This window comes from Myotis yumanensis, unplaced genomic scaffold, assembly GCF_028538775.1.
Source record: "Myotis yumanensis isolate MYYU_CA2020_CCGP unplaced genomic scaffold, mMyoYum1.0.hap1 SCAF_1, whole genome shotgun sequence".
Taxonomy (NCBI): Eukaryota; Metazoa; Chordata; class Mammalia; order Chiroptera; family Vespertilionidae; genus Myotis; species Myotis yumanensis.
Genome location: NW_027223752.1, coordinates 28,064,730 through 28,082,038, shown reverse-complemented (window position 1 = coordinate 28,082,038; position 17,309 = coordinate 28,064,730). Strand labels below are relative to the sequence as shown.

General features: G+C 54.2%; 1 protein-coding gene across 3 annotated transcripts in view; it reads left to right on the top strand.

Annotated features, from left to right (window-relative positions):
- Positions 1-10,785, top strand: part of ESRRB (estrogen related receptor beta) — a 163,596-nt gene extending 152,811 nt beyond the window's left edge. For all 3 annotated transcript variants that reach the window (XM_070403522.1, XM_070403526.1, XM_070403515.1), the window contains 2 exons: positions 4,090-4,359; positions 10,407-10,785. In XM_070403522.1, coding sequence (XP_070259623.1) covers positions 4,090-4,359; positions 10,407-10,651 — 515 coding nt within the window. In that variant the 3' untranslated portion in view covers positions 10,652-10,785. The remainder of the gene's footprint in view (positions 1-4,089; positions 4,360-10,406) is intronic.
- Positions 10,786-17,309: the final 6,524 nt, after the last annotated feature.

Below are 17,309 nucleotides of genomic sequence, written 5' to 3'. Positions count from 1 at the left end.
GTGCCCTCGGCATCAGCCAGGCACAGGGAGCCTGCACTCCTGGGGCACGGCCACACCCAGCCTCTCCAGTGGCCCCCCCAGCCCCAGAATTGCTAATTACTTGGAGGAGCAGAGGAGCCCAGGCAGAAAAGCAGAAGTGGAGGTGCTTTGCTGAAGGGCAAGGAGGAATGGCTCAGCCCCTTTGTTTGGGTTTAAATAAAAGAAGGAATATGTGCCTCTGGTAAAGTTGTGGATGTGACAGAGGGGTGGAGTTCCAAATGCATCCCTCTGGGAGTTTCCTGTACCCAAACACCCACCCACCCACTGCCGCTCGAGGGTGTGTGTGTGTGTGTGTGTGTGTGCACACTCACACATGTTCTCCCCTCCATGGACCATACTATAACTTGCTGTACCTGCTTCTTCCATTTAATTATATAAAGTAGTATAGCACCTGCCATGTGCTAAGAGTGTTCTAAATGTTCCGCACCTTAGCTCATTTAATTCAAACAACCCCCTGCTTTATTATTATTATTCCTGCTTTACTAATGAAGAAACTGCGGCACAGAGAGCTAGACAGCCAGTGGTCAGCAAAGCCCGGCCCTGGTCTCTGCCCTTCACCCTTACTCCCTCCCTTATGCTCCTGAGTATCTTCCACATCCACACACATTCTACTTCATTCTTCTAGTGGCTTCTAGTGCACCATTCATTTAACTAATAAGGGCATTTTTATAATAATTGCATGTATTACATGGGTCACATCTGTGTTGTTTCCTGCTTTGGGTCATTTCAGACGGATCCAGCAAACATTCTGCACATGTAGCTGCGTGTATTTCAGCATGCTTTTCTCTCTGAGAGGAATTCCCAGCTGTGGAATCACTGGGTTGGAGGGAGCATACCTTTCATTCTGCACTTGACTTAATTTTATCCTTGGACACCTTAAACATGGACAGGTTCAAAAGCCCCAAACAGGCAAAAATGTATTCACAGAACTCTCGTCTCCATCCCTATCGCCTCCTCCTCCTTCCTCTTCGAGGTAACAGTTTTTATTTCTCATTTTCCCTCCTAGTGTTTCTTTTCTCAAATATTAGAAAAGGTCAAATATTTCCCCCTTCCTTGCACAAAAGCCTGTGTGCGTGCCTGGCAGTTGGCATTTGGATTTTCAAAGCTATTCCCAGCTCCTTTTGAAGACGCTCATGGAGAAAGGGAGAAGTCAGGGGCCGAGTCCACTCAGATCAGCCGAGCAGGGAGGTCTGGGCACGGGCCTCGGGGCATATCCTCCGATGGTGGCACACAACTCTCCCAGGAGCTATCTCCCTTCCTCCACGGCCTCGGCCTCTCTCCCCACAGGGCAGGCCTGTCTGACTCAAAGGCAGCTACATCCACACTCACTCTGAAGGACGAGGAGGGGCTGACCCAGTCCTTTGGGCACAATTTCTTATCATCTGGGAGTCAAGGCCCAGTGGCATTTGTCCGTTCTCTCCTCCGACTTGAATACTTGTTGGGCACCTTCTTGGCACCAGGATGGGAGCTTGGCAGTGGGGGTGGGAAGATGACAGGAAGCTCAGGGCACGGGGCACACAGACACCGAGGTGTGTCCTGTCAGAGCTCCTCGTCACCTTCAGGGCTCAGCCCCAAAGTCTCCTCTTCCAGGAAGCCTCCCAGGCTCTCACTTGGGCCACACCCCCATTGTGTGTTCTCATAGCCCTCCATCTCCTCATAGCTCTTATTGTTGTGACTCCATGGTGACATGCGGTACTTGGCGTGTCCTTCTCTCTTCACTGCAAGCTCTTGAAGGCTGAGCCAGTACCAGTTCCGGTTTGAGCTGGCCATCCTGTCCCCAGGGCCTGGCACTTAGTAGGTGTTCAATAAATGCTCGTTGGATGAATGAAGGGGCAGAAGCATGCTATTCATGTTCTTCTAGTGATCGCACCTGCGTGATTAGCCTCACAGGGGGCTTTTCTCCTTCGTTTGCTCACCCTCCCTCTCTGCCACCTTCCAATTCAACTGTCTATTAATTTCTCCCCATCCACCTCCTACCTCTTTCCTCCCATTCTGTCTGCTTTCAGATGCCCCCACCCCAGCGCCATCCCCCACTTCCCTACATACACACACCCTCATGGGCTGGCTGATTGGTATCTGTTAATTAATGTCGCCCAAGGCCTCTCTTGCTCAGAAGCCCGATAAGGAAAATTGGATGTCCATTTCCATCTATCTTTTATTACCTCCCGGCTCTCCCCACCACCACGGGGAGCCACACACCGGCTCCCACCCCGAGATCTGGACAACACACACGCCCCTGACCCTATATGCCACAGCCTGTCCCCTGAGAAGACGCGTCAATCCAGGCTCGCCCGAGTCGTCAGGTAATTGATCCGGCTCTTTTGTCGGTCACGCCGGATGCCAGCAGCCAGGTGCTCATTCAGGGTCTGGGTTGTGCAGATTGGGCCTGGGAACTGCGACGATAGACTGAGAGGGTGCTCACGGGGATAGGGCAGCCTGCCAGGTAAGGGGGCTCCAGACCCAGGGGTGCCCCCTACAGAGGAACACACATGCACAGGTTGGAAAAGAGGGAGGACAGTGTTTTTTAGAGACAGAGGGCAGCAGAGGAGGGTGGGACAGACACCATGGAAGCCCAGAGCGAGGGGTCAATCCAGAAGCTTGGGGCCACCCCAGGCCTCCAGTCCAATGGGAGACGAGAGTCATGCCAATAGCATGCTAACAACATGCCAATAGCATAGCAACAACTACAGCCATCACTACCGCCAGCTCAGGTTTGCTGAGCACCCACTGTGTGCGGGGCGATGCTCAGTGCTTCCACTCACCATCCTCGTCCTCACAGCCCGCGCATCCAGGCTGGGTCAGGTTCTAGGTCTGCAAATGAAGCGATGAGTCCTACACAAGCAAATTACCCCGGGAGCCCCTGACTTTCTGTTGCCATGACACCCGGTGCAAGTGGATTTGCGGATACTGTTCCTCTTTTCAGCACATCTGGCATGGTCCGTGTTGGAACCAGTCACTGAAGTTACCACCGTGTTTAGTGACCAGCTGTTTAAAAATCAGTTTCCTCTCTTCCGCCCTCCTTCCCACCTCTCTTCCTACCTCTCTGGCTTGTGTATCAAGATGGTCATTGACCTTGCACAGTTAAGCACATAATGTAATTCCAGTACATTATTCTCATTTTGCTGATGAAGAACTTCATCTCATTATTAATAGTAATAGTAAGAGCTCTGCAACTGTGCTGTGTGTTCTGTAACCATTGGCTCACTTAGACCTCACAGCGACGCTCTTAAGCGGGCACTACTGTTACACCCATTTCACAGACGAGGAAACTGAGGTGTGGAGAAGCTGCACAGCTTTCCCAAGGTCAGCTTACAGCTAGTAAATGGGGAGTCGGGATGCAAGCCCAGGCAATCTTGAGAACACATTGGACAAGACAGTGGCACAATTCTGGAGCCATCCCTATGCCCAGGCTCACAGGATACAGGACTGCTGTGTCATCGTTAAATGCAGAGTAATGGCCTGGGCAGCAGGGTTCTGACCCCTGGGAAGACAGGCTGCCCTTTGACAAAGTGCCCCCTGACCCTGGGGGCCCCTCAGCATTTTGTAGCCCCAGGCTGGAGGTCACCGAGGTCACTGGCCAGGAACAGCTGGGTCCTGCGCAGCTGGGACTCTGCACTGAGGGGCAGGCACCACTTCAGCACATTGAAGCCTTCCCGGGCTCCAGCAGACTGGGGAGCCTGGAAACTGCCCAGACTGGAGGGGATCCTGTACTGCCACCTCCTAATTCTATGAATCCAGTAACTCCTTAAATTACAAATGCATTTCATTCATCAACAAATCTCTCCAGACATTTGAAAAATACCATAGAACTAGCAATAATGATGATAATAACAAGTGTCAATGTTGACTGAGCTCGTTAGGTAAGTCTTTTCCATGAAATCCATGTCTGACTCATTCACCAACAAAAGGACGATGAGTCCCAGAGGTAAGGGGAAGGGCAGGATCCGGAGGTACCTGGACCCCCGCCCCATCCGGCCCTCCAGCCAGCCTCAGGGAGGCCCTGGCCCACCGCCTGACCACGGCTCCCCTTCTTGCACCCTCTCCCTGCAGGTTTCTCGAACCTCTCCCTGGGGGACCAGATGAGCCTGCTGCAGAGCGCCTGGATGGAGATCCTCATCCTGGGCATCGTGTACCGCTCGCTGCCCTACGAGGACAAGCTGGCGTACGCCGAGGACTACATCATGGACGAGGAGCACTCCCGCCTGGCGGGGCTGCTGGAGCTCTACCGGGCCATCCTGCAGCTCGTGCGCAGGTACAAGAAGCTCAAGGTGGAGAAGGAGGAGTTTGTCACGCTCAAGGCCCTGGCCCTGGCCAACTCAGGTAACCGGGAGTGTGGGATGTCTTCTCGGGCCTGGGGAGCACCCCTCTGAGGCCTGTGAGGGGGATGAGGTGAAGATACTGGAGGTTCTTGTCCCCAGAGATTGTACCAGTGCAAGGGGAGGTCTAGGGTTAAAAGGGTGACGACGAAGGCCAGCATTGGCTGAGTGTTTCCTGTGCCCTGATTTGCAGGGCACTATGCTGGGCCCGTGACCTCCAGGCCAGCACACTGGTCAAGGTCACAGATTTCAGAGCCAGGTGACTCAGAGTCAAATCTTGCTTCTTTCACTTGGGCAGGCTGCTTTACGCTGTGCCTCTGCCTGTTCATCAGTAAAATGGGAACAGTAGGCTGTCCCTCCCCCACAAGGCTGTGGAAATGATTTATTTGTATGTAATTAAAATTATATCGACAACATACCTGGCCCATAATAAGTGCTCAACCTATTAAATAAATTAGCTGTGAACTTATTTCACGCTTACAAACAACCCAAGGAGCAAAGTTCTTATTTTAACCCCATTTTACAGATGTGGAAACTAAGGCCCAGAAAGGTGAAGCCAATTGCCCAGGGTCACACAGAGCTAGGAGTCCAACCAAGGTCCTATGATTCCAAAACCAACCTGAGCTCATGCCCATTCTTTGAATCTCTCAATCAAATTGCTCGGGTCCAAGAGAGAAAAAACTTCCCAACGGAGTTGTTTAGTCTGGTGTTCAAAGGAGGCCTCGTTCCATTTCTTCACTTCCACCAGCTCCTGGGGAAAAGGGCTGACACAGGGGAATGAGCTTAAACGTATTCTAGTCTGTGTCTGCACTTGGCGTCCACCTGTGCAGGGTACCATGCCGGACGCAGAAGGAAGGAAAAGGCAAGGACCCTGAACTAGACACAGTGTCAGCATGCGCACGCGTCGTTCTGCGGCAGGCCGGCGAGTTAATGAGTTAACTGCTCAAGTCTGAGTCGGATGGACCCAAGTTCAAAATCTAGCTCTGCTCCTTGGTAGCAGTGTGACCTTGGGCAAGTTGGCAATCTTCCTAGCTCTGTCCTTGTGTGTCCAGGGACATCCCAGTGCCTCCTCCAAGCACTTGTGTATGAAATGATTGACGGAAGATAAAGCACTTAGCCTAGTGCCTGGCCTGGAGGAAATGTTCAATAAATATTAATTATTACCATTATTATTAATATTAGGGGGCACAGAGCGTTACCAGCATGCGGCAGAGGGAGAGCTGGCTCAGACGGAGACAGCACAAACAGGGCAACCAGCTGGTTTGCTTGATATTGTGATGCTTTTCCTGAGAGTTCCACATCCCAGGAAACCTCAGTCCCTGGCTAACCGGGTCAGTGGGTCCCCCTCACAAATGGCTCCATAGAGAACACAGAGGACACTGCTGATGCCCCACCTGACCCCCTTCCCCGGGTCCCTGCGCGCGGGCCCAGCTGCTGAGTCTTGCTGCTGATAGCTCACAGTCCCCCGCCTTCGCCAGAGACTCATCCTCACCTGCCTTGCCAGGAGGGGTACCTACCCCACCCACCTCTTGGCACCTTCAGCCAACGGTGGGCCCACACGGGGGAACCAAAGGCTGAACTCCTGGCAGGGTGGGGTCAGGCTAAGCCGAGGCCAAGTCCTTACCTTGCAGGCTCCTGCCCTGTCCCCTCCCCCTGCCCCTCCCTTCCTTTCTCCTGAAAGCATGCCCTCTATGAACCCCATGCATCTGAACCCCTGCCCCAGCCCCTGCTTCTAGGGAACCTGACCTAATCCAAAGAGGGAAGCATTTTTTTTTCTTAGTTCAAATCCCTTTTATTAGTAAACCCATACAAAATAATAATTTAAAATTTGCTAGCTTCTATAGAGACCATTTATGCCTTAAGATTCCCCTGTGGCATTGGGTGTTTTGTTGGAGAATGCCAGTGCTGTTGGGGTTTTTAGTAGCTTTAGATTGACAGGATGAGCAAGTGGTGTATGTGTATACCCCTGTACAGTCCCCCCAATTAGGAACATCTTGCATGGGTGTGCTCACTTGTTACAATGAATGAGCCAACATTGATAGGTTATTATTAACAAAAGTCCATAGTTGCCATCAGGGTCTTTGCTCTGCCTTGTACAGGTCTAGAGGTTTTGACAAATGTTCAAGGACAGATCTCCTTCATCACATGTCCTACAGAGCAGCGGTACCACCCTCACCATCCCCTGTGCTCGGCTGCTCAGCGCAGCCTCTTAAGCAGCGCTGCGGAGGGGCTGGGAGTGTGGATGGTCACGGGAGGGAGGGGACGCAGTGAAATCAGAGGGCACAGGGCCACCACAGTGAGACAGCCGGGCTGGCAGGCCTTGCAGGGCGATTTGGAGTCTCCTGACCACTTCACAGCAGACCCGAGCTCACGCTTATCCCAGCTGGGAGGAGGGAGTGAAGTGGGGAGGCCACTCAGCTGTCACCTTCATGCCCCCCCTCAACACCACACTGCAAGGATTGTCAGGAGGCTCTTTAGCCTGGCCAGTGGCTCTCGCCTTGATCTCAACACACACAGACATGCACCCACGCTTACAGATATTCACGCACGCACACACACACACAAATATATACATACGCTCACACGGACATGCACACACCACCTGAGGTTTGTGACATGAGCCCATTGGGAGCTTCCGCTAGCACCCAGCTTTGCCTACATACACTCTGGGTCATGTGAGACGAAGTTCCAGGAGCCTGGACTTCTTGCCCCAGTGGCATCTACCTGGCTACCCTGCCGCTTCTGTGCCGGGACAGGAAGCCTAAGGCGGAAGAGAAGGAGTCGGTGATGCTCCGGGCCCTGGCTGCACAGTGGAGCAATCAGCTGCAGGCAGAAACGGGGCAAGAACAGGGCTTTTGGGAGGTTAGGCTAGAAAAGCAGTTTGGGGTCATAGAGGCTCCCAGCTGTGAAGGGATTGGGAGCCATGAAAGATAGAGGGGAAGAGGAAGTGGCCTGTCCCCAGCCGCAAGGTACGCAAGTCACCCAGGCTGCACAGTGTGTTAGCTGGAGGAGAGACGGGGGTGGGAGGTCATCCTGGTGGCAGCCCCAAGGGCCACTGTGGGAGCCACTGCCCAGGTGGAGTGGATGGGACAAGGCCCCTCAGTGGCTCAGAGGGCTGACACTAGGCAGGAGGGCGAAGCACATCAAAGACAGGCTGAGCCCCAAACCATGGTCCCTCGGGAGCCTGCTGGCCGACGTTCACCCCGTGTCCCGGCCTTCCAAGCCTCCCTGACAGCAGGAAAAAAATCATCGCCATTGATTTTGTAATTAACAGTTTATCAATGCCATCGATACAGACGTGCTGATGGATTGCAAAGAAATTAATCCTGCAATGTTATTTTATTTCATTTTTGGTCGAAGGCAGCTGCCAATTTTGGCCTCCTTGGGGAGGTGGGGGAGGGGAGGGGAAGCTGGCAGAGGCATGGAGTCTGGATGGCCAGGTCCCAGCCTACAGGGCCTAGCGCATCTGAAGTGCACACTCTGCAAACAGCTGGGAGAGTAGGAAGGGAGCCCTGCTGCCTCTGCAACTGGCAAAGGAGCCCTCACCGCCTTGGTATCAAGGAGCAGAAAGTGTGGAGGGGCCTTGGGTCTGGGACCAGTAACATCCCAGCTCTGCTAGGGCACTCATCCCGTTTGGGTCCTCACCATCCTATATAATAAAAGGCTAACATGCAAATTGACCGAACAGCGGGAAAACGGGAACGACAGGTCGCTATGACGCACACTGACCACCAGGGGGCAGACGCTCAACGCAGGAGCTGCCCCTTGGTGGTTAGTGCGCTGCCACAGGGGGGAGCACCGCTCAGCCAGAAGCCAGGCTCATGGCCTGTGAGCTGGCAGGAACCTCTCCCACCTCCCCGGCAGCACTAAGGATGTCTGTCAGTTGGATATCCCCCAAGGGCTCCCGGACTGCAAGAGGGTGCAGGCCTGGCTGAGGAACCCCCCGAGTGCACGAATCTTGTGCACCGGGCCTCTAGTAGTGAGAATAGTATCATGGACTAGGTCAGTGATGGCGAACTTATGATACACGTGTCAGAGGTGACACGCGAACTCATTTTTTTGGTTGATTTTTCTTTGTTAAATGGCATTTAAATATATAAAATAAATATCAAAAATATAAGTCTTTGTTTTACAGTGGTTGCAGATATCAAAAAATTTCTATATGTGACACGGCACCAGAGTTAAGTTAGGGTTTTTCAAAATGCTGACACGCCGAGCTCAGAAGGTTCGCCATCACTGTTCTAGGGGCACACTAAGTGCCCGGTAACGTGCTGTTTCCTTTAACCCTCAGCACCACTCTGTGAGGTATGCAGTCTATGTGCTCCATTTTACAGACCAGGAAACAGTCTCAGAGAGCCGAAGTAACGTGGCCAAGCCACGCAGCATCTAAGACTCCAGAGTCTTGTCTAGCTCATCCTACTCCTATCCTCCCAAGAGAAAGAGGCGGGGCCCTTGAAGGCACAGGCTGAGTGTGGACCAGGGGTGGTCATTGGTGTCCGCTGGCTGGTGCAGCAGCCCTTGGCAGTCTGGTATCTAAACCAACACAACATGCAAGGGAATTGCCCCGCTCCTTTGAGTAGTTCAGGAAACTTGCCCAGTCTTCCTGGATACCCCTCAGAGCTTCAAGCTCACTGGTCCCCATGCTCCCTTCCCCTCCCACCTTTGGCAGGCCCTGGGGCTGCAGTTCAGGGTCCTTAAGGAACCTCAGAAGAAGGCTGTTATTTTCCCTGGGGTCAGGGAGTGGGTTTTAGGAGATTTCCTTTGCTTCAGCTCAGACCTGACTGTAACCCAACTATCAGCAGGCACCTCCTGCTCTGCTGAGATTTAGGTAAATTTTGTTTGAACCCCCAATTCATGTCCTGAGACCAAAACATTCCCCAGGGTTTTAGATTGCAAGGGCCCCTTCCAACAGCTACCTTTATCACCGTGCCTTGTGTGTCCAGCCATGATTCTCTGTACCCATCATGTTCGCTGCCACAGGGCACCTTGACAGAGCTTAACCTCTTCTTCTATGTCTGTATTCTGTAATCAGCATTTTGTAAGGTTAGCGATTGCACTGAAGGCTTGAGCTAGTGTCTGGCATCAGCATCAGCAGAAGTGATGGTGCTGATGGTGATGGTGTGATGGTAGTGGTAATAGTGGTGATGGTGTGATGGTAGTGGTGGTGATGATGGCAGTGGTTATGATGATGGTGGTAATGATAATGATGGTGATAGTGCTGCTGATGGTGGTGGTGGTTGTGATGATGGTGGTGGTGGTTGTGATGATGATGTGATGGTAGCGATGATGGTGATGGTTGTAATGGTGGTGATGGTGATGATGATGGTGGTAGTGCTGGTGATGATGATGGTGGTGGTGATGGTGATGATGGTGGTTGTGATGATGGTGTGATGGTAGCAATGATGATGGTGTTGGTGATGATGGTGATGGTTGTAATGGTGGTGATGGTGATGATGGTGGTTGTGAGATGGTGGCTGTGATGATGGTATGATGGTAGCGATGATGATGATGGTGGTGGTGGTGGTGGTGATACCACTAGCTGGGGCACTTACTTTGTACTGTTTTAAGCCCTTGACTTGTATTAACATATTTAACTTCTTGAGGTAGGTATGGCTATTATCTCATTTCACAAATGAAGAAAATGGGACCCCGAGAAGTTCAATAACTTGCCTAAAGTCACACAGGTAGCGAGTGAGGGACACAGGGTGCCACCACCACCAGTCTGGCTCCAGAGTCCCCCCAGCTCCTCAGGGCAGTTCTAGGTCTGTTCAAGTTCAAGCCCTTCAGGGTCTCCGCTTCTGTCTCTCGAAATGTCCTCCATAGATAGGATCTCTCACTGGACCCAACTCTCGCTCTGCCACTGGCCTCTGTGACCTCCGACTGGCAGCCCAGCCTCTCTGAGCCTTGGTTTTCCCCTCCCTAAAATGAGGACTCGGATAGCTCCAAAGCAGAGCCCAGGGTCCTGCGGTGCCCCCGCACCCTCCAGCCCCCTCCCCCGCCCACGGCGACACTCTCCACCAGGGCCCCTGACGCCCTCCCTTGTGCCCACAGATTCCATGTACATCGAGGACCTGGAGGCAGTCCAGAAGCTGCAGGACCTGCTGCACGAGGCTCTGCAGGACTACGAGCTGAGCCAGCGCCACGCGGAGCCGCGGAGGACGGGCCAGCTGCTGCTGACACTGCCCCTGCTGCGGCAGACGGCCGCCAAGGCCGTGCAGCACTTCTACAGCGTCAAACTGCAGGGCAAGGTGCCCATGCACAAACTCTTCCTGGAGATGCTGGAGGCCAAGGTCTGACGGCCCGGCACTCGGACGGACTCCTGCCTGTGGACAAACGGCCGGCCGGATGCAGAGACCTCCTCAGCCACCAGCCTCGGCCTGCAAGCCCGTGTCATGGCCACGAGCAGTCCCAGAAGAAGGGGCTACGTGCCTCCCGGCGGCGTGCAGAGTCCTGGGTGTTGGGGGGCGGGGAACGGGGATGGGAGGGCAGGGCGTGGGGCTCATCTGTAACTGGCTTTTTCTTTGGTATGTTTTTCCTCCTCCATGGGCAGCGCTGAGACTGGAGACCACTGAGGAGGGGCCCTCTCCCCACCAAACCACCCAGAGGCAGCTCAAACATTTCCACCCTCCCCCACCCCTGGCCTGGTGGGCAGCGCTGGCACCCAGGACTCTGGCACACTCACGTGGGTACCCCATGGAGCTGTTCCTTTCTCAGAGGGCAGGTGCTTTTCCCAGAGGCCCTGCCTACTCTGGGGTTCCAGAGGTCCCTCAGGGGCCCTAGGCCTTCCACAGGCCAGCAGTCTCCTCCCTCCACACATCCCCTCAGCTCCGCACACACCCAGCTCCTAGCAGGGACTCACCATCAGGAGAGCAGCTGCTAGACTCACGCATTTTCCTGGGCCCTCGGTGTCCTGCCTCCCTGAACCTGCCTATCCTCTTCTCCCACAGGAGCCCCCTGCTGCTCCCCGCCCCCACCTCAGAGCTCACTGAGACCCTGCTTCAGCAGCCAAGGTGGGGCCCACGGCTGGAACAGTGTTCGCTCACAGAAGAGCTCCCAGCCCCCCTTTCTCCTTGCCTTTACCCTCCCTCTGTCAACCTTCAGGGCAGTCCAGAGCAGGTGGTCTGTGGGATGTGGAGGATGTGCAGGGCCCTGGCCCCGTCCCAGGACACCCTGGGCACCCCGAGTCTAGGCTGGCAGTCCTGGTAGGATCCGGGCAGGATGGAGAGAGGCTGAGCACAGAAAAGCCCGAAGCAGAGATAGCAGGAGGGGAAACCTGAAGACGGGGAGTTCAGCGGAGGTCACCAGCCTCTGATCGTCCTGGTTCTGGGGTAGTGGCTCCCAGGACATCCCTCCCTGCATTCCAAAGGGCCGGGAGAATGGGTGCCATGGGGTGGGGGTGGCTCCAGCCGCCCTCTGACTAAGCAGGTGTGGTCACTGGGAGGGCCCAGCTCTCCCATGGAACCACCCAGCCCCACGCTGCTGTGAGGGGTGACCAAGCACCCCAGCTTGCCCAGGATGTGCCTGGTTTTAGCACTGAAAGTCCTATGTCCCCGGACATCCCTCCGTCTGGGCAAATGGGGACAGCCGGTCCCCTGAGTGGTCGCGAAAGTCCGTTGTAGCCCACGTGGGGGAGGACAGCTCTGACCGCCCGTCTGGTGTGACAGGTGGCTGAGGGCAGCTTAGGGGCCCCGAGGATGAAAGATGCCCATCCCGGCCTTGTGACTGCCTTGTGATGCAGGCATCAGAGCCACCTCACCTGGGACACTTTTCTGGGGAATCCACACCCATTCTCACCCAACCTCTGGTCACCTGGGGAGGCAGGCAGACCCCACCCACCCGTTGCTAGGACTCCAGGAGGCCAGGCGCCCTCTTCCACATATTCGTGGTCTTTCTAAAGCAAACCTGCAAACCGCAGCTGCTGGTTCCCTCCATCTCCACACAGACCAGTTTCCCAGGCAGGAGGGCCGGCTGCCGTCCTCCCTCCTGTAGGAGAGGTGGAGGGTTCCCAGGGACGCGGACCAGGGACGTGCTCCCCTCCCCTGTGGCTGTGGGGAACCCAAGGCCACGGCCACTTGACATTCAGCATTGGATGACACTCCGTCCCTAGCTCTGTGTGGGTCCCCACTGTCCCCGGTCTGGATGGACACACAGACACCTCAGCCTCAAGGAATGGGGACCAAAGCCCACGTCTAACTTAACCATTAGTGGCCGTGCCCTGAGGTCTGAACTGGAGAACTCCCAGTGCGAGAACATGCCCCTCACTGTGCCAAGTGCTGGAGGAGGCAGGGCAGAGGGTGCATCTCCTCACCTGGGCTCCCGCCTCTATGGAGCAGGGTATCACTTCCTGCTCCAGCGTGAGGACCGCGCTGCCAGCCTGGCGGGGCTTGTGTCCTGCTGGCACCTGCAGTCCTCCTCTCCTGGGAAAAGCCTCTAAGGGCACCACCACTGGCTTGGAGTGGGCAGTGTTCTGTGCCCGGGGCAGCTCCCTCGAGGCCCCTTTCCAGCAGAGAGGGGTGGTGGCCCTGGGTGTCAGTGAAGTGCCGCTGCTGATGATTTTAACAGTTAAACTCTTAGGGCAACGGAAGTTGGATGGCCCTGCGTGCACGTGATGGAGCCATGGGCCTTCCCAGAGCACGTTTGGGGCCAGCTTCTAGGTGGGAAGCCTCGCAGCACTGAGACCTCCCTGGGAAGAGGGTGGCCCTGCCTTAGTGGGGGATGGTGTGTTGAGGAGAGGTTAGGGACACCCAGCCCCCTAAACAGGACAGAATTCAAGTTTACCCCAAACCTGCTGTTCCTGGAACCCTGTAAAGCGGAAATATCCCTTCTCAGTTGTATTTTAATGATTCAGGTCATCAACATAAGAAATAAAGTGGAAAAATCCAACCATGGAGAAGGTGGTATTGGCTGGGTTTTGTTTGGTCCCTGTGTCCCCACCCTTTCTGAAGCCTCTGGCTGGTTTTATCACACGTGACCCCTGGATGGTGGCCCCAGGTTATGCATACAGGAAACCAGTTCTTCCCCAGGGGGAGGGTCTCAAAGGCAGAGTGGGGTGTGGGCTGGGAGGCCATAGCAAGGCCTCAGAGGAGCTGAATCTGCAGGCAGCCCTGCACCAGGGCCACTCTTCCCTCCCCCTGTGCAGATGGGAGGGGGGAGCCTGGGGGAGTGGTGACAAACCTGTGACAAGCAGAGGGGCCCATGCCCAGGGGACAGCACCAAAGAAAAGCACTATGTGGAAAGATTATTTTATTTTCTAATAATGCTAATGTGGCTGGAATGGCTTAAGATGTATATATTTTTAAATGGCATCCCTCATCGCATCAGCACCTGTGGTATTTCCTCTGTATGTATTATCCCCAAGACGCCCCTGTACATGCAACCCCCTAGGATTCTCCAGTCCTGGTCCCGTGTATCTGGAATCTAATAAATAAGGAACGGCCTATTGGAGATTTCTTCACCTTATCTTTGGGCTGCCGTTCCCTGGACGGCACAGCTCTCGGGTCTCAGGCTGATGCCAGGAGAGGCCGTGAGAGGACCAGCTCAGCCTCAATTCTCTGGGCAGTCAGTGTGTTCAACAGCAACCCCAGGGCTGCACGTGGAGAAGTCTGATCCAGGTCTACTGCTTTGTAGACTTGCAACATTAATGGTGAGGCCACCTGATTGCACTTGCACCCTGGCCCCATGTTCAGAGTCCCTCACTCAATGCGGGCCCCTACGAGAGCCGCAAGGCCACGTTCAATGCCCAGCCACTCACTCCAAAGAAACAGTCCAGCAAACCACAAAAGGACTAAAGTGATCAAGTCTTTACCCTGAGCACTGTCAACATCACCAATGGGATGTTCGGTTATTAATGCGCAGCCAAACTTCACCAGAAACCTCTTTCTTCACAACCTCTCTCCCTCGCAGCAGCTGCTCCTGAAAACCCCTTGGGCATCTCCACATGCCCCAGCTCTCCCTAACTCAGCCTCCGTGGGCGGCCGGATTCAGCCCTTTGTTATCTAGGTCAGTGGTTGCCAACTAGTGGTCCGTGAGGTACGAAAGGTTGGCGACCACTCATCTAGATCAGCTCAGCCTCTTCTCTTCTTTCCATCTTTCCACACAAGCTAGATTCAGAAGCTGATCCAGTCAACAGATCTTTCTCTAGTGAAGGGTGTGGGGTGGGGGTAGTGGAGCAAACCTCACCACCTCAGACATTTCATTTTGCCTCTGTTGCAAATTCACATTGCCCCCAAACAACAGCCACCACCTGGATTCCCAGACAGCTGCCCCTTACCTGGCCTGACACTTTGTTGTGCAAAGGACTCTATATAGTTTCACAGGCCCAGGACGCACCCTCCCAGGCACCCACCTCTAGCCTCAAAGGCGGGTAGTTGAGTCTTATTTCAGAAAACACCCAGAAAAGCAGATCTTTTCTTCCGAGGGTGTGCTCTTGCACCTCATTCCTCGTTTTCCTGACTGACACCAGTTCCTCTCGACTTTCATTCATCACCTGGCACGGGGCTAGATTTGGGGGCATGGTGGCGGCTCCCAGCTGAGCAGAGAAGATAGACAGCAGTTTACGAGGGCATCTGAAACAGGAGACTTTCAGCAGCATAGGGGAGTGTGGAAAGGGAACCAGTCTGGCCTTTGGGTGGGAAGGTTGTACTAGGAAACCATCCTGGGGAAGCAGGTGGAGGCTGCGACCTAGAGGAGGGGAGAAGCCAGGTGAGGCTGGGGATGGCATCTCAGGCAGAGAGAGAGCTGCTGAGGAATAGAGAGGGAGAGACAGCGAGGCTGGTGTGCTCTGGGCTTGCTCGAGAAGCTGGAAGAAGACCATCTGCCTGGCTGGTTGGTGGCGGAAGGGAGGACGAAGAGGCTGGAAAGCAGAGAGGCCAGATGGCACAGGGCTTGGTCAGCCTTGGTGAGGACATGGTTGCCTATCCTAGGAAATGTGGGAAACCTGGCAGAGCTTTAAGCAGGGGAGGAACATGGTCAGATCTGCCTCTCCCACTTAGACACAGTGGGTCAAGCTTTCAGTCCTTTGTGGATCGGCTACCAAGGTGAGGCATGAGCTTTGGATCCAGCCTGGCCAAGCTCAGAAACCCCTGCTCTGGCCTTACCAGTGGTGGGGCCAAGGGCCAGATGCCTTCCTCCCCATCTGCACAATGAAGCTGACCACACCCAGGATCTATCCATGGGCTGCTAGCTACATCCTACCCCAGGGGTGGGCAAACTTTTTGACTCGAGGGCCACAATGGGTTCTTAAACTGGACCGGAGGGCCGGAACAAAAGCATGGATGGAGTGTTTGTGTGAACTAATATAAATTCAAAGTAAACATCATTACATAAAAGGGTACGGTCTTTTTTTTTTTTAGTTTTATTCATTTCAAAGGGGCTGGATCCGGCCCGCGGGCCGTAGTTTGCCCACGGCTGTCCTAGACCTTTTACCCATATTATCCCATTCATTCCTCACAATGTATGTTTGATGTAAATGCTACTGCCTTCATTTTATGGAAGACTAAAGCTCAGAAAGGTTAATCAACTTGCTTAAGGTCACAGAGCCCAGATTTGAGTCCACATCTGTAGGAATTCAATTAAAGTCTCTTATCTGCCATGCCACAGTTCCGACTAGCCAGCTGCAAGGCCAGACACATAGCAGGCACTTAACAATGTCCATTCCTTTCCCCACCCTATTCCCACTGCAAAGAACCACATGGCCTCCCAGGCGCCACCCCAGCCACAGACGTCTGCCCTCACCCCTCCCAGGGGCAGCTTGTTGCCCATCCAGGGTAGCTCACAACATTTCCAGCTGCACAGGAGGAGGAGGGAACACGGACAGCGTGTGAGAGTGCAGTTGACACGCACTATGGCAATGGGGCCTCTGGAGGGGATACCACTAGGCCAGCTTTGTTTGTTTAAATATACTAGAGGCTGGTGCACAAATTTGTGCACAGGTGGGGTCCAGCTGGCTCAATTGGGCAGGCCAGCGGGGGGGAGAGGCCATGGGTGGTTGGCTAGCCATCCTCCCCCCCCCCCCCTCCCCAATCCAACTCCCAGTCGAACTCCTGGTCAAGGGAACAATTTGCATATTAGCCTTTTACTATATAGGATTATATAGGATTTTTATTGATTTCAGAGAGGAAGGGAGAGGGAGACAGAAACATCAATAATGAGAGAGAATCATTGATTGGCTTCCTGCACACCCCCTACTGGGGATGGAGCCTGCAACCCGGGCATGTGCCCTTGACCAGAATCAGACCCGGGATCCTTCAGTCCACAGGCTGACGTTCTATCCACTGAGGTAGGCCAGTTTGGTGGTGAAGTGACTTAAACCAAAGTCATGACCCTTGTAAGTAACTGAGCTGGGATGACACAACTGGCCTTCAGACCACATTACTGGGAACCAAATTCCAGGGACTGCCTACCTCATTCCTTCCCACTTGTCTTTGGAGAGAAAAAAGTATCAACCTTACATTATGAGCCAATATTATGGTGACATTCTTATTACCATCTTAGAGGTCCCTTGGGGGCAGGTTCTTAGACTCATGAGGAGAAAAGTCTCAGCTCTATTATATCAGAGGTCAGAGCTTGGGAGAATCCTATGGCCCCAGACAAAGCTGAGGCTCTAGGGGACCCTCGGCTTGTATCTTGGGAGGGGGAGGGGCCAGGGATGTCTGAAGCAGGTTTTCTATGTCCCTCAAACCATGTCTCATAAGGGGCAGGTTCTGGCTAACCTTCCTCTCCAGTCACAGGTCTCCTGCAGGGTGAGCATGGGGAGGGGGCTGGCTGACCCCTGCCTGGCCCTGGTTGAACTGGGGTCACTACCATGGTGGAGGAATGGGGGTGGGGAGTGAGCAGGAGGCCAGTGAAGAGGAATGGGGACAGATGTGGGGGGAAGTGCCAAAAGGAGAGAGGATTTGACTCTGAGGAAATGTTCCTGAAAGGAGACAAAGCTCCCCCAGGTTCCTCTGGAAATTG